General features: G+C 39.6%; 1 protein-coding gene across 3 annotated transcripts; it reads left to right on the forward strand.

Annotated features, from left to right (window-relative positions):
* Window positions 1–1,333: 1,333 nt before the first annotated feature.
* Window positions 1,334–18,270, forward strand: tsc1a (TSC complex subunit 1a). Of its 3 annotated transcripts, none has more exons than XM_065966358.1 (22): window positions 1,334–1,397; window positions 2,630–2,747; window positions 3,840–3,943; window positions 4,042–4,194; window positions 5,326–5,470; window positions 5,564–5,718; window positions 7,334–7,407; window positions 8,658–8,827; window positions 8,943–9,001; window positions 9,475–9,586; window positions 9,680–9,768; window positions 9,858–9,963; window positions 10,042–10,367; window positions 10,497–10,648; window positions 11,465–11,535; window positions 12,019–12,185; window positions 12,797–12,979; window positions 13,240–13,350; window positions 13,622–13,744; window positions 14,131–14,318; window positions 14,972–15,106; window positions 15,204–18,270. In XM_065966358.1, the coding sequence occupies exons 2-22, from the start codon at window positions 2,636–2,638 to the stop codon at window positions 15,730–15,732; spliced, it is 3,264 nt and encodes a 1,087-aa protein (XP_065822430.1). In that variant the 5' UTR covers window positions 1,334–1,397; window positions 2,630–2,635; the 3' UTR covers window positions 15,733–18,270. The 3 variants fall into 3 exon arrangements, with proteins under 3 accessions (XP_065822430.1, XP_065822438.1, XP_065822436.1); XM_065966366.1 differs by having other exon boundaries at window positions 11,465–11,508; XM_065966364.1 differs by having other exon boundaries at window positions 10,066–10,367.
* The last annotated feature ends 377 nt before the right edge of the window (window positions 18,271–18,647 follow it).

Below are 18,647 nucleotides of genomic sequence, written 5' to 3' on the forward strand. Positions count from 1 at the left end.
ACTTTTTTTTGGATTGTGTCTGCTTAAAGAGTAAAGACTGTTTTGTTTCCCCCTCAATCAAAGACTGCGTTGTGAGTCGTGCTTTTGGGTTTAGTTACCTGTGGTGTTGTTACATTTAGACTATTTATCATATTCTTTATTATGACGAAACTCAACACATAAAACAAACAGGTTATAATAGGGACACATTAAGAACAGGTGTGATTGACCCACCTTACAGGAATTAATAATAAAAATCATATTTTACTTTACTTGTCCTTCTCTGATTCTTCACTGATGTACAGTATGTGTAAGGACTGATGACCTGAACCTGTGAAATGCATTTCATATTCATTCATTTATTGTGCCCTTTATTAATTGTAAATAAAATATTTTTTCTCATTTTAATTTAAAGAGAAACAGCAATCCTTTATACCAAGGCTAATAAATACAATGTTGAAAAAAATAAAGATCACAAGAAAACAATAAGAAAGACGTAAATGCACTTGTAAATGGTCTTACTAGGCCTACTAGAACTTTATAACATTATAATAACAATAAAGACTGTTTGTCTGCATGTTGAGTACTTACTAAATTTATGTTTGTTATACGTCTTCCTCTTCATCTATATACTTTTGTATACCTTTATAGAGACTTTCTAGCATTTTTTAGACCTAACTCATTCTTCCTCTACTGCATGATATAGACTTAAAACATTTCACTTAATTAATAAGAACAACAAATAACTTTTTACCTTTCTTTAAACTTTTAAAAATATTTTTTTTTATTGAAAAAAGTGACAACACAGAGTAATATAACCAAAATAAAATAAAGACAATTCAAAACATGAAAAAGAACAAACTTTGTAGGCTACAACTACATAGACTAAGAGTATCAAAAAGAACTAAAGTGACATATTAAGGGTTTCACAAATGTTCAGTATGCTTTTCTATCTTTAAGTCCATGTAGAGGTTGGATTTAGTGTTCTACTTTTATTTGATGTGTCGTATTTTTGGTTGCATTAACATCTGTGAATATAATAGCCTACTTCCCATACAAAATAAATACATTCAAGATGAATACCATAATCAATTACCACAATTTCCCAGTTTGGGATCAATAAAGTAATTATATTCTATAAGAAAATATTATAGCCTATCCTCTTCCTTGAATTGGATAGTTCAAGTAGCCCCCATCATCATACTTGATAACAAAACAAAGTAATAATAATAATTTTTGAATTATTTAATCTCCTCCTTATTGAATGTTGTTCACTCGTGACTCCTACTACTTTTCTTTCTGCCCTGAACGCCGCGCATGACGTTGATTGACAGCTGCAGAGTGTCGAGTTACGGCGGTGGGCGGGGCTTCTCGTCATCCAATATGGCTGCGCCCTGCACGGATCAACAGGTCTGAAGGTAATGGAGTTCTCACGAGTTAAATTTCACTTTTTCATGTTTGTTTTTCTGTTCAATAGCATGAGTATGTTTGTAAATGACCACCCGAAGTTTCCCCAAGAGTTGCAGGTGGGAAAATGACGCTGTCAACTTCTCAGTTAGCTAACCTGCTAAACTCCAAAACACACAGCAGACTGGCGCTCAGCTGTTAGCAGGTTAACCTAAACAAGTTTCACTAAGTTAGTCAGGAAACAGTGCTGCGGGTTTTATACAGGTGGTGGTAACAAGACAACTGTGCTGCCTCTCACTCCACACGAATAAATGCAGGTAAACGTGACGTCACTTTGATCATTTTATATAATAGAGGTGAGACCGAGGGAGATTACGCAACCAGTTAGTCAGCAGTGTGAATTTACACAGTACAGGTATCAAGGTACGTGAGGTTGTACCACAGTGTAAAAATAATTATCGAGCCATACTGAAGTCAGAGTCACAGTAAATGTTTTTGTTTGCAGAGTGTGCTGAAATTATCAAAGAAAACGAAGAAAAGACTAAGATGATCATCACAATATCTTAAAGAGATAGCTCGGATTTTCTTTTTTAAGAATGCTTGTATGAACATAAAGCCCATGTTTAACTTCATGAAACAGACTACAATGAATACAAATGCCTTTATATGACATCAAAAGGCAAGAAAGAACATCAGGCATGAAGATATATAATGTAGATATTGTAATTTTTAATACCTGTTACTGCTCAGACAAGGAGATTTGAGAGGGGACAAGCACAATTGTGGTAGCAGCACTGCAGCTTGGCAGTACTTTGCTGCGGCACAGCTGGTAGCCACCGGACACTGGCAGAAGACAGGCTGGTAGCTTTGGTAACTACCAAGCCCAACCAGAGCTGCTATGGTATTTCTGGTAGCTTGATTCCAAGTGGGAGCTACCGGGTGCTGAAAATGTTTCCCATAGCTACTGAAGCCACCGCATACATTTTTTCGGTCACAACTAAAATAGGTAATCAGAGGAATAGTAGATAAATAAACATTATAAAACAAATCAATGTATTAATATCAAACTATCACAATCTAGTAGCTGGTGCTACAAGACTTTCCGCAGCACTTCTAGGAGGTCTTGGTATCTGCGGGAACTTTGGTGGTATCAACTGCCTCAAGGTTAGGTCTCGGCAGCTACCAGCTGTTCCACTGGAAGCTGCTGGAGCATTGTACTAAGTCACTGTATGTGTGTGTCTAGGTGTTCATGATGTCCAGGGAGCAGGTGAGTATCAGTGAGCTCCTGCTCTCATTGGACAGTTCAGAGCTGCAAGAAGCGGAGCAAGTCAGAGCAGCGGTCAACCAGCAGTTAAGCACAGGTGAGTCCACCTGTACTCTCACATAGTTCCACAAAATGAATATGAAACCATGAACCCTAAGCGTCACATGATGTCGTGTTGCAGAATGCAGGCAGAAGAAGAACACCTTTCAAACACATGGTTAACACTGTAACTGGTCACAGTTTGGAGAAGTTTATGAAAAGATCAATGGGTTAGAATATTACATCATGGTTGATTTCATTTATTTTAGACTGAAGACATACAAACCTGTTTTTATTTGACTGATTATTCCACCCAGACCTCTGCCCTCAGCAAATCCTGCCCCTCTGTTATCCCACGTCATCAAACTTCTTTAAGAACATTTGACAGTGTTCATTTTTTAAAGCTTCTTTTTGTTACACAGGAATTTGAAAGTTGTGTTTAATGTCACATGGAAATAAATAGATTTGTCTTTGTTTCTACATGTCTCTAAATGTGTGTCCACCTGTCTCTGCCTGTCTCTACAAGTCTGTTCCTATTTAAACATGTCTCCACATGTCTCTATTTATTTCCAACTGCCTCTGCTCAACACCATTTGACTCAACGTGTCTCTACTTAACTCTTCATGTCTCAACCTAGTTCCTTCTGTATCTTGGCTGGTCTCTACAAATCTCTACCTGCCCCTATATGTCAACAGCTTTCTCTATTTTCTCTATCAACTACATGTCTCGACATGTCTCTACTCTGTATGTCTCTCCAACAATCCTTACTTTTATCTAAACCTTTACCATTTTTTCCATTTTTCTCTTTGTCTTGTGTGTCAGCTCACACAATGCGTCTCTTTCTGTCTATACTTGTCTCTAGCTGTCTTTACCTGTCTCTATTTGTCTCTATATTTCTCTATGTCTCTTCTGCCTGTCTTCATATATCTCCACATGTCTATCAGTGTCTTCAGCTGTCTCTTCTTGTCCTTACATCTGTGCACTTGTCAAATCCTATTGCAGTAAAATGTTTGCATTTAATCAGGGAATTCACCCCTTGAGCAGACTGTCTTTGACAGTTTGCAGCAAGGCAAATAGTCCCTTTGAGGACTTGTGGATCTGGACAGTCCTCAGTCCAGACCCTAAGTGTGACTGTAGTCTCTCCTGTCAGACAGAGGAGGTGCTGTCCTCTCCTCCCTGGTAGAGTATTACTTGGACTCATCCTCCTCTCAGGCGGTGCTTCTGCTGTCCTCTATCAGAGAGCCTCATCACAAGGTCAGCTGACTCTCACACATTAACTGCCTGTTGTAATTTATTGATGTAGACATACTCTGAGTATTTGTTGTTATAATTTCTGTGTACCCATCCGTCAGCACCTGCTGGAGAAGCTCAATGAGTCTCTCAGCAGACCAGGAACCAGACTGGCTGGTCTGACTCTGCTGGGTCACCTGATCAGGAAACAGCCTCCCTGGGTTCATCACATCAGCCGCTCGACGTTGCTGCCCTCCCTGCTGCGCTGCCTCAAAGTAATTCTTATAATGCTCATACTAATGCTGATGTTGATACTAATATTCATTCTTATACTAATTCTAGCTAGTGATCCTACCAATCAAGGTTATTATTGATAACTAAAGTTAATGATAAAACTAAAATGTCAAAAATAATCATTAAATGATTAGTATTAAACAAAAGTAAAAACAAGGCTTTATAAAAGAAAAAATGACCAACTGAAACTGAATTGTGTGTTTACAAAACTAACTAAAAAGAAGTAAAATTAGGGACAAAATGTCCTTAGTTTTTAGTTTTTCGTCACACTGATGGACACTTCCTTTATGGTTTGTCTCAGGCACAGTGATTTCTATTTTGGATGAATTTGTGAACTACAGAAGTCAACATATTCATCCAAAATACTTTTCCTGAGGCTACAGCAGTCTATATCATTTAGTTCTTTTAGATAACTGACTTGGCTCTTTTCCTTGAAACTTAAATACCATAATATATTTTTATTAATAATTGATTGAATTGATTCTGCACTCTTGGTTTTTCTGTCTTATCTCTCCGAAGGAGTCGAGAGGGATTTTTTTTTTTTTAACGGGCGCTCTCTCTGCCCCACTTTCTCTCTCTTGTGAGCACAGCAATTTTATGAATAAATTAAAAATTAAATCAAACAGGTTGGAAATATACTTGGGCGGCCATAAATATACTTAGGCGGCCCGCCTGGGTATCGTCTATGTGTGGGAAACACTGATTATTGTTAATTGGAACTTACTGATGCTAGCTGAGAATGATACATTTCTAATTTCTATAACATGTGGATACAATGGACTACCAAAATTATATATTATTGGAAAAAGTGATGGGAAAATTATAGTGAATGTCTTGACAGATAGTAATCTTACATCATGATGTAAATATGTTATACGCCATGTCATTAATATCATGAAACAACCCATTTTGATTACATTTACGAAAGAGATATATATATATATATATATATATATACACGTACTGTATAGGATGTTAATTATTAAGTATCTACAGGACAAACATGTTACGTTTGAGTTCACCCAAAGACACTAAGCAATACAAACAATCAGACAAGTTCACACAAACTACAGATGTTTCAAAAGGCTCACATCTGTTTCCTTTTTTCTTAGGCCGACACTGATGTCGTGGTCCTGATCACCGGAGTCCTGGTCCTCATTACTCTGTTACCCATGATCCCTCAGGCCGGGAAACAACACATCTACGACTTCTTTGATGTTTTTGGGCGCCTTGCCTCCTGGAGCTACAAAAACCCAGGTAACACACACGCTGTGAACACACACAGGCCCACTTTTCTATGAGTCGGTGTATTCTGTGATGAGTCCTTGTTCCTTTTGTTTTCTCCTGCAGGCCATGTCCCTGTGGTCCACCTGGTCCATCTTCATGCAGGTGTCTACTCTCTGTTTCACCGGCTCTATGGGATGTTCCCCTGTAATTTCATCTACTACCTGAGGCTGCACTACAGCATGAAGGAGAACCTGGACACCTTCCAGGAGGTCGTCAAGGTCAGTACTGACTTCCAGAGTCCAGTACAAACAGTTTGACCAAATAGAAGCTAATTTTGACTTGAATACAAATCAAGGGTAAAGCTCAATCTTAGCAACTCCATATCAACAGGTTTCCTGTTTCTATTCTCTAAAGCATTCTGGGAGCTGAGTAGCTGCACAGAGAAAAGAAGTGAGACAAAGAATACTAATCAGAGAAGAAAATAACATTTACAGGATTTAACTGATCTCTTTAGGTTTGGTGTTTTTTCCTGTAAAATGTTAAGAATGAGTGTGCGGTTAACAGAGAAATCAACAATATTGGACCAGTTCACATCTCAGTCCAGTAACAGCTGGTGAACTTGTTGTTGGTGTTGCTGGCAGAGAGACATTGGGACACACAGAAATAGCTGCTGTAAATAGCAGCTGCTGTGTTTCTCAGATAACACGAGCTGAAGCTAAAACACACATCAGCAGCCGATCCAGAAGCCGCTATATTTCTGTAAATATTGCCATACCCTTGAACCTCAGTTTTTGTTTCTGTAGTGAAGAAGCCAACATGTCACTGATTTAGAGTACTGGATGTCATATGAGGGCACCATGGTGGTGCAAAGGTTCGAGCTGTCGCATCAAAGCAAGAAGGTTACTGGTGCGATTCCCCCTTCAGACATGCAAACTGTGTGGACTACCCGCAACCCCGAACGGGAGAGTGATAGATAATGGATGGATTCATGTTTTATTAGTTTTCCGAAAGCATTAATGTTAAGTATTGTGACTGGCTGTTTGTTTTTTAACATGCACCCTGGGAGTAGTATTCAGACTGTTTTCCAAAGTTTCCATATCTACAGGCTTCTTGGTGTTTTCACTTTTTTATGAAACAAGAATATGTTTCGTAACAGTTGATGCAAGAGCCATTGGCTGGATATAGATATGTTCCACACGTCTTTACTTCCTCCTGTTGTACAAAAATTAAGCCAAAAATCTCTGTGAAGAGCACTGGTGACGTGGTTTGGAGTCTGTGCAGTACACATTAGATGGTGGAAGTCGAGGTGTTCACATCACAGCACACCCTTTTGCTGACAAAAACGCACATTTAACTGACAAACAAAACAGCAAAGATGCCGGCTGTCGGTACAGTCTACAGCAGATTCTTGTGTCAGTCTTAAGAATTGAAGTCATGGAAAGTTAAATGACTCTTGAGTAATGTTTGTTACATTTCCTGTCATTGTTCCTCCTCTGCTCTGCTAATCACAGCAGACGTCACATTTGTCAAAAGAGCTGTCAATCATGACATTGTAACCCTTTATAGCATTGAATAAAGAACTAAAACTAAAGTTATAAGAAAATGCACACTTGAACATAAATCAGCACGATTAGTAATAACTGGAATGACAGAAACATGTTAGAGAAGAATTCCTTTGATGCTTGTTTTGATGATTTAATTTGACCAATGTCCCATCAGTTCACATGTAATAGATGGAGCTTATGACCAATACTGCAGCCAGTCAGTAGGGGGAGCTCCAAATGTGTGGCTTCATTTTTTAGAGAGCTGTCTTGTCATCCATCCTTTCATATAGGCTGTGCTAATAGATGAAATGGTTGGCATAAACTGTCTGTCTGTCTGTCTATCTCTCAGCCTATGTTGGAACATGTCAGGGTTCACCCAGAGCTGGTTACAGGGAGTCAGGACTATGAACTGGACCCATCAAGGTAAGTTATCAGTTGACTGAAGCTGCTGCTGAGATTGGAGTAAGGGGTGTGCAATAGGACAATATTATATCATGAAGGATTAGAAAGTGCCAACAATCTGCCAAAGAAGCAGAGTAAAGAGAGCGTAGTATCAGACTACAGTGCCCCTTCTATCTTGCAGTTCTATGGTCATTCAAAAAAGCCTTCCCTACAGACACAAACAAACCGATCATAGCAAACTGTATGCAGTGTTTTGGATTTTTTATTCCCCTCTCATTTTCACAATAGTGAATGTCATGGCTGAAAACAAAAACAAAAGTTGCGAGTTAGTCCCTAAAAAGAACTGTATTGCCCTTTTCCCAACATCCGAAACAGCATGCCATATGTCAAACATTGGCAGCCACAGTCGGTAGTGGTAGATCTAATCTCATGTTTGAATTTTTGTTGCTGATTTTATTCTGCTCTCTCTTAGTTCTTCCATGTTATTAACAAGCCTCTCTCTCTCTCTTTTGTGGTAAGGGATTCACGAGTGAGACTTTTTAAACTATAATTGCTTGTTTATGTCAGTGAGGCCCGGACCTCAGTCATTTATTTCCATGCATGCTTCTTGAAGTTATCTCAGTCAACAGCTCTGTCTTTCTTTCTTTTCTCTTGTTCAGTGCGTTGCAGGCATGTGCAGGTGTGATATTGTGGTCACCACTCTGTCAATAAAACATTGTGCCAACCCCCCTGTTTTTAAAAGTCAAGACAACATTAAAACCTAACTTAGGTCCCTTTTTCACCGCATGACCACGTCACAGAATCATCAAATTGGGGGATTTTTTAAATAAGATGAATTTAAATGTCTTATGTCATTCTTTCTAGTCAATAAACAACACAGATATAAAGCCATTAATGTCATACAAAATACATATAATCTTATTGTATAAAGCTACAGCTATAGGAATTCTGCAGGTGTAACATAGTGCCAAAATAAACAAGAACTCTTTGAATCCATATGTTTTCAAATGAACATTTTGTCGTTGTGTTAAACTGTGCCTAATGAACACAAATACAGGGAGAGACATGTTTGGTGCTTAAAAACACTCGGTTGGAGGCCTGGGGAAATAAGTTTGGTTGTTTTCTTCAGTAAGTTTTTATTATAAAAGAATCGTGATAAAATCCTGATTGTGATCATGCAATAAAAAATCAGGATGTGATCTTTTGCCATATCACACACCCCTACCTGGGGACGTTTTGTGTTGCATAAACTAACTTCTTGTCTGTCTCAGGTGGAGGTGTTATGAAGTTCATGATATTCTGATCGAGTGCTCCAGAGTGTCTCTGGATCCTTTAGAGTCTTCCTGTGAGGATGACGTTTACTCGTCCCTTAGAGACCCTCCCCCCTTCTCCTCCCCCCTCCCTGCACTTAATCTCACCCCAGAGACTCTCAGTTGCTCAGGTACGCACACAAACCCTAAGTTATTTGTTAATTTATTCCTTCACAGCACAATGGAGTTTTAATGAGTAATAAAAACAGGATTAATTAAACTAATACATCATGTTCTGATTAACAGGGCGTTCAGGCATTCTTCCAACTTTAAGCCCAATGATTCTCAACAACTCCTTTATAGAGGTAATGTCAGTCCTCCCTCTCCTCCTTCTTTTCTTCCTCAGTTACTACCCTAACTTCATCCTTACTTCCTCATTCCTCCCTTAAATCCTTCCTTCATTGCTTCTTGTCTTTTTAATTTTTCTTTCCTCAGTTTCTCATCACATCTTTACTTCATTTGTCAATTTCTTCCATTTGCTTCCTTCATTTCTCTCTATATCATTCTTCCTCCCTCTCTAGCTTACACCTTTACTTCCTCCCATCCTTAACTCCCCCAGAACCTTTCACCCCATTCATTCTTAATTTTGCCCCTTTTCCCTTCTTTTATTTTAGTCTCTCCTTATCTTTTACCTGTTTACTAGTCTTTCCTTCACTTCTCTCCTACCACTTCCCCGTCCCCTTCCTCCCTCCTTGTGTAGGTCCCCTTCTTTGTTCCCTGGCATCTTTTCTTCTCTACTCCCTTACTTCCTCTGCTTACATTTTATGTGTGTGCACAGGTTGATGATGTCACATGGAGCCCAGCCCCACAGTGTGGTTTGTCGACGCCCCCTCCTGAACCTGCTGCTGCAGGCTCCACCACCCCACTGAGCAGGACGCTTTCCCTCTCAGGTGAAACACAATGAGATGCTGGTGAATGTCTTTTCTGTCATGAATAAATCCAAATTAACATTTTGCTGGACCCCCTTGCCTGTGTGTCCGCAGGTGTGAAATGTGCCTTATCAGCCACCGTCCCCTTTACTCCACAGACTGAAGATAAACAAGATGGGGGTCTGACTCCTGGCAACTTCCAGGTGAGATTAGAACTGCAGGTAGACATTAAGCTCTGTTTGCTGTGCTGAAAGGCATTTATTGTGAAGGATTCCCCCTCTATTGCTCACAGGTGAAGCAGGCAACAGAGCTAGAGAGGTCCATTCCATCCATTCAACCAATCATAGAGAAGGAGGGAAGTGGACACAGTGATGTCATCAACAACAACAACAGTGAAGGTTAACACATTGACAATATTGGTGCTAAAAAAACTTAATTTGTACTCAACTTAAGCATTTTTCAAATTATATTATTAGGTCTTGCCTTTTGTCTGTCTCCAGAGGTCAGATCAGAGTCGCATCAGCCTCCCCCTTCCTCCTTCTCCCCGTCCTCCATCTCCTCTCAGCCCGTCCTCCTCACCTCAACTCCTGGTAGTGATGAGGCCTCATCAAGTTCAGCCCCCCCCACTTCTCCCTGCTCTGTATCCTTATGTTTCAGCCCTCCTCACCCATCCAAAGAGAAGAGAGGCTCGGACATGTTTGGCTCCGCCTACATGAGCCAAAGCTCCACACTTCCGTATGAAGCACTATTTGAACAGGCTCTCCCGCTAGCTGCCACGCTGTTAATCGGGAAGAAGACCCAGGTTTGTTGTTTACAACCTAAAGTTAAATCAATAAAATGAATGATACATTATTTTATAATAATACACCTCAGTGAATTATTGCAAATCATGGTGGCCATTTTACTTATTTATTTTAAATGCTTCCTCTAGGAGGTCCTGGGGAAACTAGCAGGAGAGCAGGAGAAAAGAGAGGGAGGAGATGGGGAGGAAAAGGAGGAGGAGCAGACCTCTGTCTCTCCTTTGGAAGTTTTGGACCAGCTGATCGTCCACGGACACGAAGCACATGAACACCTCAGCAGGAGGTGAGACTTTGACCTTGGAGAAATCTAATGCAGAATCTAAACAGCAGTCGATCCAAAATGGAGCCTTATGGTGCAACTATGTCACCTTTGTGTGAACTGTTGCGCTAAAAGCAGTTTTCATCCATTTGACTGGTCCAAGAGAAGAATCAATCAATTCCAAACCAGTGTTATTTAAACACACTTTTAGCATTTAGCTTGAGAGTTTCTCTAACAGAACACGTTGCTTCACATTTCTCTTGATTTTTTTGAAATAATAGGTAAACCAATAACATGAGCATACAGCTGTCCAGCTGAATCTAATTTGGGCAATTTTGTGCACAAAAGGCTCAAATTGGTGGATAATGATGGTGGAAATTGAGAGTTAGTCATCGTTGTTGTTGTCTGCTATTATGTTTCTGCTGTGGAAATTTCCTATCTCATGTAGAGACATCAAAATAGAATCAATCACTCTTACAACTCTTCCTCCTCCTACTGCACACACTTGTCCCCCCCTTTGTTTAACCACACATAGTCCACACAATCTCCCTCCCTACATATGTGAAAGGCAAGTTCTTGGATATCAGGTCCTGAATGTGTTGAGTTTCTCAATAAAATGTTGAGGTGTCCATGTATGAAAAGGGTCAGAGACTGTAAAGAAGCAGACATATCCTCCAGATTTGAAAAGTCAATCAATTAGCAGATAACAGTTTGTACAGCAGTGACACAACCTAAGGTTACCATCGTGTGTTTGTGTGTGTGCGTGTGCCTGTGTGTGTGTGTGCGTGTGCCTGTGTGTGCGTGTGCCTGTGTGCGTGCGTTTCTTTGTGTCATTTTTAGGTTGTCAGCTGTGAATAAAGCGGTGGATCGGAGTCATTTTGGAGGTAAACAGCAGAGCATGAAAACTAAAGGTACCAGAAACTAACACTTTACTCATCCAAATACATAACTCCATTAAAATTTTAACCTCACTGATTGATATTAATTAATTGATTTGCGGATTTAATTATGGATTTGATGTTTTTTTCTTTCATTAGCCTTTATTACTATTTGGAAATTATCTCAACACTCTTGAAATAAGATCATGTTTGGTGCAGTGTTCAAATAGTGTGCTGATGATTTTGTGTTTTCGAATGTCTTTGAATTTGGTTTATAGCTCTATTTTTTCACCTTGAGTGTTGCCTGAACAGATTTGTCTTTTAAACCTGCATGTATGGAAGTGAGCCTGCCTTAACTGTTTGTTCTGCAATAACTACACTGATCTGACCCGCTCGTACCTCCATCATCATTCCTTTTATTACAGACAACAGAAAAATGCAGAAAAAGTATCCGCACAAGTGTAACAGGATGTGTGTGTGTGTGTGTGTTTGTGTGTGTGCGTGTGTGTGTGTTAGGTCCTGCCCAGGTAGAGGAGCTTCAGTCTCTGAGGAGTCAGCTGTTGCTGGTTCACAGTCAGCTGGAGTACGAACGCTTCAAACGTCAGCAGCACGCCATGAGAAACCGCCGTCTGCTACGGAGAGTAATAAACACCACTGCACTGGAGGAGCAAAGCAATGCCATGGTAACACACATGTAAACTACTAACATGTAACCTTGCCGCTTGAGGCTGGCTCCAGGAACATGTAAAGTCATACAAACATGACTGGCAAAAAAAGCTATTTTTACACATAAATATGTTTAAGATAAGATAATCCTTTATTTATCCCACAATGGGGAAGTTTACAGCCCTGTACAAAAAACAAAATAGGTCTGATACATGTTATCCATAGTAAGGCGCATAGCTGACATGATTGACAGGTGGGCAGGATCTAATGGTTCGTCTAGAGGCTTAAAACCCGCCTTCAGCTCTCAGCCTGTCGTTAAGTTGACTGAAAGTTAGGGTGAGACAGCATTTCCAGCATGGCGGCTGCTGCAGATGAGCCTCCGGAACCCCCCTGCCATAACATATGGCTGACGTCACTCATATTTATGGCTTCGTCCATTCATATTTACAGCCTATGGTATACACTCTCCTACAAGTGCTGAGTGTTGATTTGGGGGTTAAAATAATCATGTCTTCGCTGTATTTCTTGATGATTCTGCAATTTTAAAATTTAAGTCATTTTCTTCAACAATGATGTAGAGGCTCCTTGTTTTTATGTGTTTTGCGGTGTGGATTGTTTTTTTTCGTAGAAGGGCCAACTGAGCGTGCAGGAGGAGGAGATTCAATCTCTGAAGTCAAGTCTGGAGGAAGAACAGAGACGATACTTATATCTGCAGCAGGACACACACACACAAACCAACCAGCTGCACACACACATCCAACAACTGCTGTTGCAGCAACAAGAGGGTCAAAGGGACAACCAGAGATTGCAGGTAAAAATGAACACATAAATGTAAAAAATACACACTTTATGCACTCTAGTACCAAACACCAGAAGATTTATGGAATAACTTCTCTCAGGCACCCTCTCACATTATGACATATTTTCACAGCCTATTTGCTACATTCCTGTATTTCCCAGAGTGCTTCAAGTGAAAATTTGCAAGATGAACATGAACACAGGAGCAGAAACAGAAGAAGCTTTTGTCATTGGCTGTTTTTAAACTACCTGTCATATAATTGGCTGTTCCAGAGTGAGCTTCAGGAGTGTCAGAGCAGGTTGAGAGATGTGGAAGCTGAGCTTCAGAAAGCCAACAACAATGCTTACAATGCAGAACACCAGCTGACCCAGCTGTCACACAAGGTAAGAAGAACACTTGTTGGCCAATGTTTTGTCTTGTATTAATCTTAATGTTCTTTGTTGACAAAAAATATGAATGCATAGCTGTTTTCAAAGGGTATGAGTGTAAGAGTTGACTGATCTGAACCCACTGACTTCAAAATGTCAAATGTAGCCACATTATTTACAGAAACATGTGCACCAGCAGCAGGGTAGTGTTAGTGCAAATGCCTGTTGATGATATTTAAGTATATACTATATTTACTGTTTGTTGCTTTGCTTTTTGTGCCTCCAGCTGTGCAGCAGTGAGCAGCTGCAGCAGCAGATCTTTCTATTAAACCAGCAGCTCGTCCTGCTGAGGGAAACAAACAGACGTTTGACTGAACATCTGGAGGGAGGAGAGACACAGAACTGGACTGTAAGGACGCATGACATTTTTGTCACACGTTATGTTTTGTTGTCTTTTATTTTGTGTCTGTGATTGTGTTTAGCTACAATTCTACAATTCTACAATTCACGTAGCAGACGCTTTTATCCAAAGTGACATACATCAGAGAGTAAGTACAACACAAACAAGGATCTAGAAAAAAAGGGAACAATGTCAGTAAGAGCAAACGATCAGCTTTGAGTCCGATTGGACACACAGGTGCTGACAGGCATTGCACAGAGGCAAAGTACAACATTGACGGCAGTTATCAAACAAAAAACAATCGTCACAACCATCATCATCATCTTAGCTCTTAGCTGTGTTATACTAAAAGCTTGAATCTGCATTTTGTGTTGTCTTTATGTGTCTGTTGACAGGAGTTGTCTATGCTGCAGTGCAGTGTGGGTAAGGAGTACCAGCGTCTGAAGGACAGTGATGTCCAAAACAGACAGAAGCTGGAAGCAGCAAATCACAGGATAATAGAGCTGGAGAACCAGCTGGCCAAGAAAGACCAGCTAATCCTGGATCAGAAGAAACTTCTGGAGGAGACGAAGGCCCAGAGCAGGTCAGAGTTAGGCAGTATGTTTAATTCTGTCTGCTATTCACATCGGCTGCTCGTGATCATGTCAGAGTCATGAGAACTACAGACTGAGTCAGTCAATTCAGAAATAAACAGTGAACAACTTTGAAATGGCATTTTTTTTAAAGCTCCTGTCAGGTGTTTTTAGCGGGGCATCACTGAATCTCAAACTAAATAGATTTTATGTATGAGGTATTGTTGAATTTTGGTATTTACATTATGTTGGGCACAGCACTAGAGGTGGCACCAAAGCATTTGACAAAATCCAAACAGTACTGTGGCAACATGAAGCTATTGGATGCTCCTAAAGGGACTGACAAATCTTTGTCTTGATTTTTTTACGTGCCAATAATCCAAATTTAAATTAGGTTTTTTTTACAGTTTAAACATCTTGAACTGGTCTTGAGAAACCTGGATATGATGAGATACCATAATATGCAATACCTGAATATACATACCATACCATAATGTTACTGAATTCCAATCAAATCTACCATTCCAATTAATCCTGTTTTTTGCAGTTGTTTTTGGTAAAACAACATGGTGGCTTAGATGTTCCATAATTACTACATTGTTTGAGATTCATACTTTTTTTAAGTAAACACACTGACTGGCTGCTGCTTGTGTTCCTGTATTAGAGCGGAACTGTCGGCCTGCCAGAGTCGATGTATGGCTTTAAGGAGAGTCACCCAGACTCTGCAGACTGAGATGCTTCACCTATACAGCCAGTTCCACCTGGACGCACACAGCCAGCCTCAGGATGTCTGCAGCAGGTAAGCCAGTCTGAGTTATATCACAACGATCTTAGCCAATAATTTTTTTTAAATACAGCTAATGTTTTTTATGTGATGTTGTCTTTTTCACCTTCAGGCTGAATGGCGGCAGTGTCGCCTTACCAGCTCCTCAGGGCAGCCACAGGCTCTTCCCCCCATCTTCATCTGTGGGAATATTAAATGGTGGTGTAGAGGCCCTCTCTACCTCCCCCCTGCACCTACCATCCTGCTCCTCTTCTCCCCTCTCTCTTTCCCCTATAGAGTCCCCTCTCGCTGTAGGCTCCTTTCTGGAGCAGCGTGCACGGCAGCTGTTCAGACCGACCAATCACAGCCAGGAAGAGGAAGAGCAAGGTAAGGAAGACCAGCAAGAGGAGCAGGAGGAGGATGAGGAGGAAGCAGAGGAGGTTGCGTATGGCCAGCCAGAGAGCCCTCCCCTGGGTGGTGAAGCAGAGGAGGCCAACCTCCTTGCAGGTAGTCCTCAGACACAGCCCCTAAGCCAGGTTTCAGCTCACAGCCTCCCTGCCTCTGGACTTCCAGCCCCCCTTGCAGACCTGACACTTGCCGTCCGACAGCGGAGACATGAACTGAGTATCATGGACTATGATGAGACAATGCCAGAGTACTGACAGAGGGATGGAGACATGGATGAAAAGGGAGGGATAGAATGAGGATGAGTAAGATGAAGGTGGAGATTGAGTGAGAAAGATAAGCTGCTCCATGCATTGGCAGGCAACAGCGAATTGACTAGCTGGTTGACAGTCTTCAATTGCTATCTGATTTTTTTTCATCACTTCATCAGGACCTTCAGTCGCCATTATAAAAAATAAAAAAAATTATAAACTGTATAAAAAATACAACAGAAGCTTACTTCCTATAATGCTTGTTATCCAAACACATGCTTGCTTTATTTGAGAGATTGAACAGCAGCTATACTCCAGTGGAGCTGGCTTACATCAAATAATTTTTTCCATCAACTATATAAATACATAAGTCATACTTTTATTAGAGTTTCTTTAGCTCTTTTACTTTAATCACCACGTTTAAAACTTTGATCCTAATGAACTAACATTGGGTGGAAAGTTAGTTTAACCCGTCTGAAAAGACAGAAATCTAATTTGTTTCAGACAAATAACAACTAACAGCTAACGCGATAACAGGTTAATGTTTACATTACAAAGCAAGTTATGCTAAACAACAGTCTCTAATGCTATATTCAGTTTCAAACATTTAGAGTGTTCACTGCTTATGAGTCAATGTTGGTACACTATGACGTCAGTTTAACAAAAAAGAAAATTCATATTTACTGTATTAATTGTAAGATTGCAAAAACACTAGTATCTCTCATTTAACTAGAAAAGAATGTACCGGTAATCATATTCATGTTAGCTAGTTTGACTAAAGAATGGGCTAAAATGTTTAGGTTAATATAAGCAGTGCCAATGAGAACTACTAAATGGCCTTCAGATGTTTTTTGTCAAACATGTTTCAAAGAAAGAAAGAAAGAACTCTTTTAGGTCACATTTGGATTGGATTTGAATGTGATTCAAAAGATCACGTTAAAATAAAAAATGACAAATAAAAGTCCACTAGTATCTAAATGCAGCAACAACAACAAATGTTAGTTCATGTTACATTTCTTATTACACCAATGAGCTTCAGTTAGTACTTTAAATGTGCCTTTGCTTTGATAATCAGAATCAGCTTGAGATTGAATTAAATTAAATGTCAGACTATTAAAGAGAACAGAACCTGTTTAAATTACTCCATTTTTAGTAACATGTTTTGATGATTTATTAGCTGCTGTCTGCACAGGAAATGAGGTATCAACTGACTGAAGGTCCTGATTTCACGTGTTTGATAGTTGACTTCAAATCTGGACAGACAACCACTTATCAATTAAAAAAAAATGATTTTTCATTTTTGATGAATTAACAAAGAAGCTAACTTAAGCATTGTTAATCATACAAACATTTCCTTCACAAAAACTATCTTACTGTTGCCAAATTATTTTCTCCTCTGCAGCTAGCCATGTAACTAAACACATCAAACACATCACATGGTGTTACGGCAGCATCACAACACTAAACAGGGTCTGAGTTTCGCAATAAAACACCTCAGGAATGGAATCAGTTTATGAGTAGCCCTACTGTTTTGAACTGAGTTTCCTGAGTAATTATATTGTCTACAAGGGGTAGCTGCACGAACTGTGCAACAAAATCTGACATATCATCTTATGAAGTAGTAATGTCCAGGACACACAGAGAAAAATGATAATTTCCGATACAATTTCTGTGATTTGTTGTGGGGTTCCTCAGGGTTCTACTGCTAATCTTTTATATTTTGAATTAACAACTAAAATGCCAAATTATTTCATATATCGAACATCAGATTGCTCTAGACTCAGCAATTTCTGGAGCAATTTCAGCACTAACCCATCACACACTCACTTTGACATGGAGCTTTAAAGAAAACAGTTTTGGTGTATTGTTATAACAGATGTGAAAGCTTGATAACTGATTCTCCTTCTGATCTAGAAACCTGAAAATGTAAACCGGAATCAGGCAATCTGTGATGACACACCAGGGCTTTCACCTGCATTTAAAAGCCTTATTATTTTTATAATGATGTATAGTCTGCTTGTAAAAAGACCCAAATGTTCTTTGATTTTTGGAAAATATTGCCTCAGGTTCACATCTCAGGATCGAAGATTCAGAAGACAAAATGCAAGACATTTTCAACAAGGGTCTATTCACATCTATGCATTTACTTTTGTTTAAGTGCACCATGCAAAAAATGGCCTTGCTTTTGATGTGTCTAAAATCCAAAATACTAAAATCGTACCTTAAAGCCAAAATGACGATTCAGTCCAGGATGTAAACTAGAGTTTTTTAGTAACAACACATAGACCAAAGACCTCCTGGGTTCTGTAGGACTGAATCAAAGTGAATGAATGAATCTGTCTATGATGATCTATGGGTGATTTCTTTTCTTTCTTCCTGTTGATCAGTAGCTCAACATGGCAACTTCCCTTATCAGAGTTGCTCTGTATTTCAGGAAATAGCTGGATCACTGCTTGTTGCCAGTAGCATTGTATCACAAGCCTGAAGAGATGAATGTTAAACTGTGAACACTAGAAATAAAAAAACTTCTCTGGAAACTTGTAATTTTTGTTATTATTTCTAAATAACTAACCCACTGTAAATCTCTCTTTGGTTTGACCAAAATGCGTTAGTAGAAGGAAACTCTCAGACTCTGGCAGCCAATGTCTGCCTGTTCAGAAAGTTCCTCTGCCTGCGCTGCACAAAGGCACATTTACAGTCCCTTTTCAAGGCCTTTGTAAAATAATAAACAATTTTTATCTGAGGTTTAGTGGGGTAGAATAATACAGTAGAATGCTATGAATTTACTCATTTTAAGTGCCTCGAATTCCTTGGGTTCAAGTAGACTGCATGGATCTTATAACCTTGTTTTCAAGCTATAAACTGATTAGGCAAAGTATGTTAATAATATATTCATTGCAGTCAACTCCGATAGGGACTCA

The sequence above is a fragment of the Labrus bergylta genome, chromosome 2 (genome assembly GCF_963930695.1).
Source record: "Labrus bergylta chromosome 2, fLabBer1.1, whole genome shotgun sequence".
NCBI lineage: Eukaryota > Metazoa > Chordata > Actinopteri > Labriformes > Labridae > Labrus > Labrus bergylta.

Bases quoted from the DNA above. Each gene is read 5' to 3' on its own strand.
- tsc1a (XM_065966358.1), top strand. From the start codon at position 2,636: ATGATGTCCAGGGAGCAGGTGAGTATCAGTGAGCTCCTGCTCTCATTG. The intron at 9,769-9,857 runs GTGAGATTAGAA...TATTGCTCACAG, and splicing joins TGACTCCTGGCAACTTCCAG to GTGAAGCAGGCAACAGAGCT. The intron at 12,186-12,796 runs GTAACACACATG...TTTTTTTCGTAG, and splicing joins AGGAGCAAAGCAATGCCATG to AAGGGCCAACTGAGCGTGCA.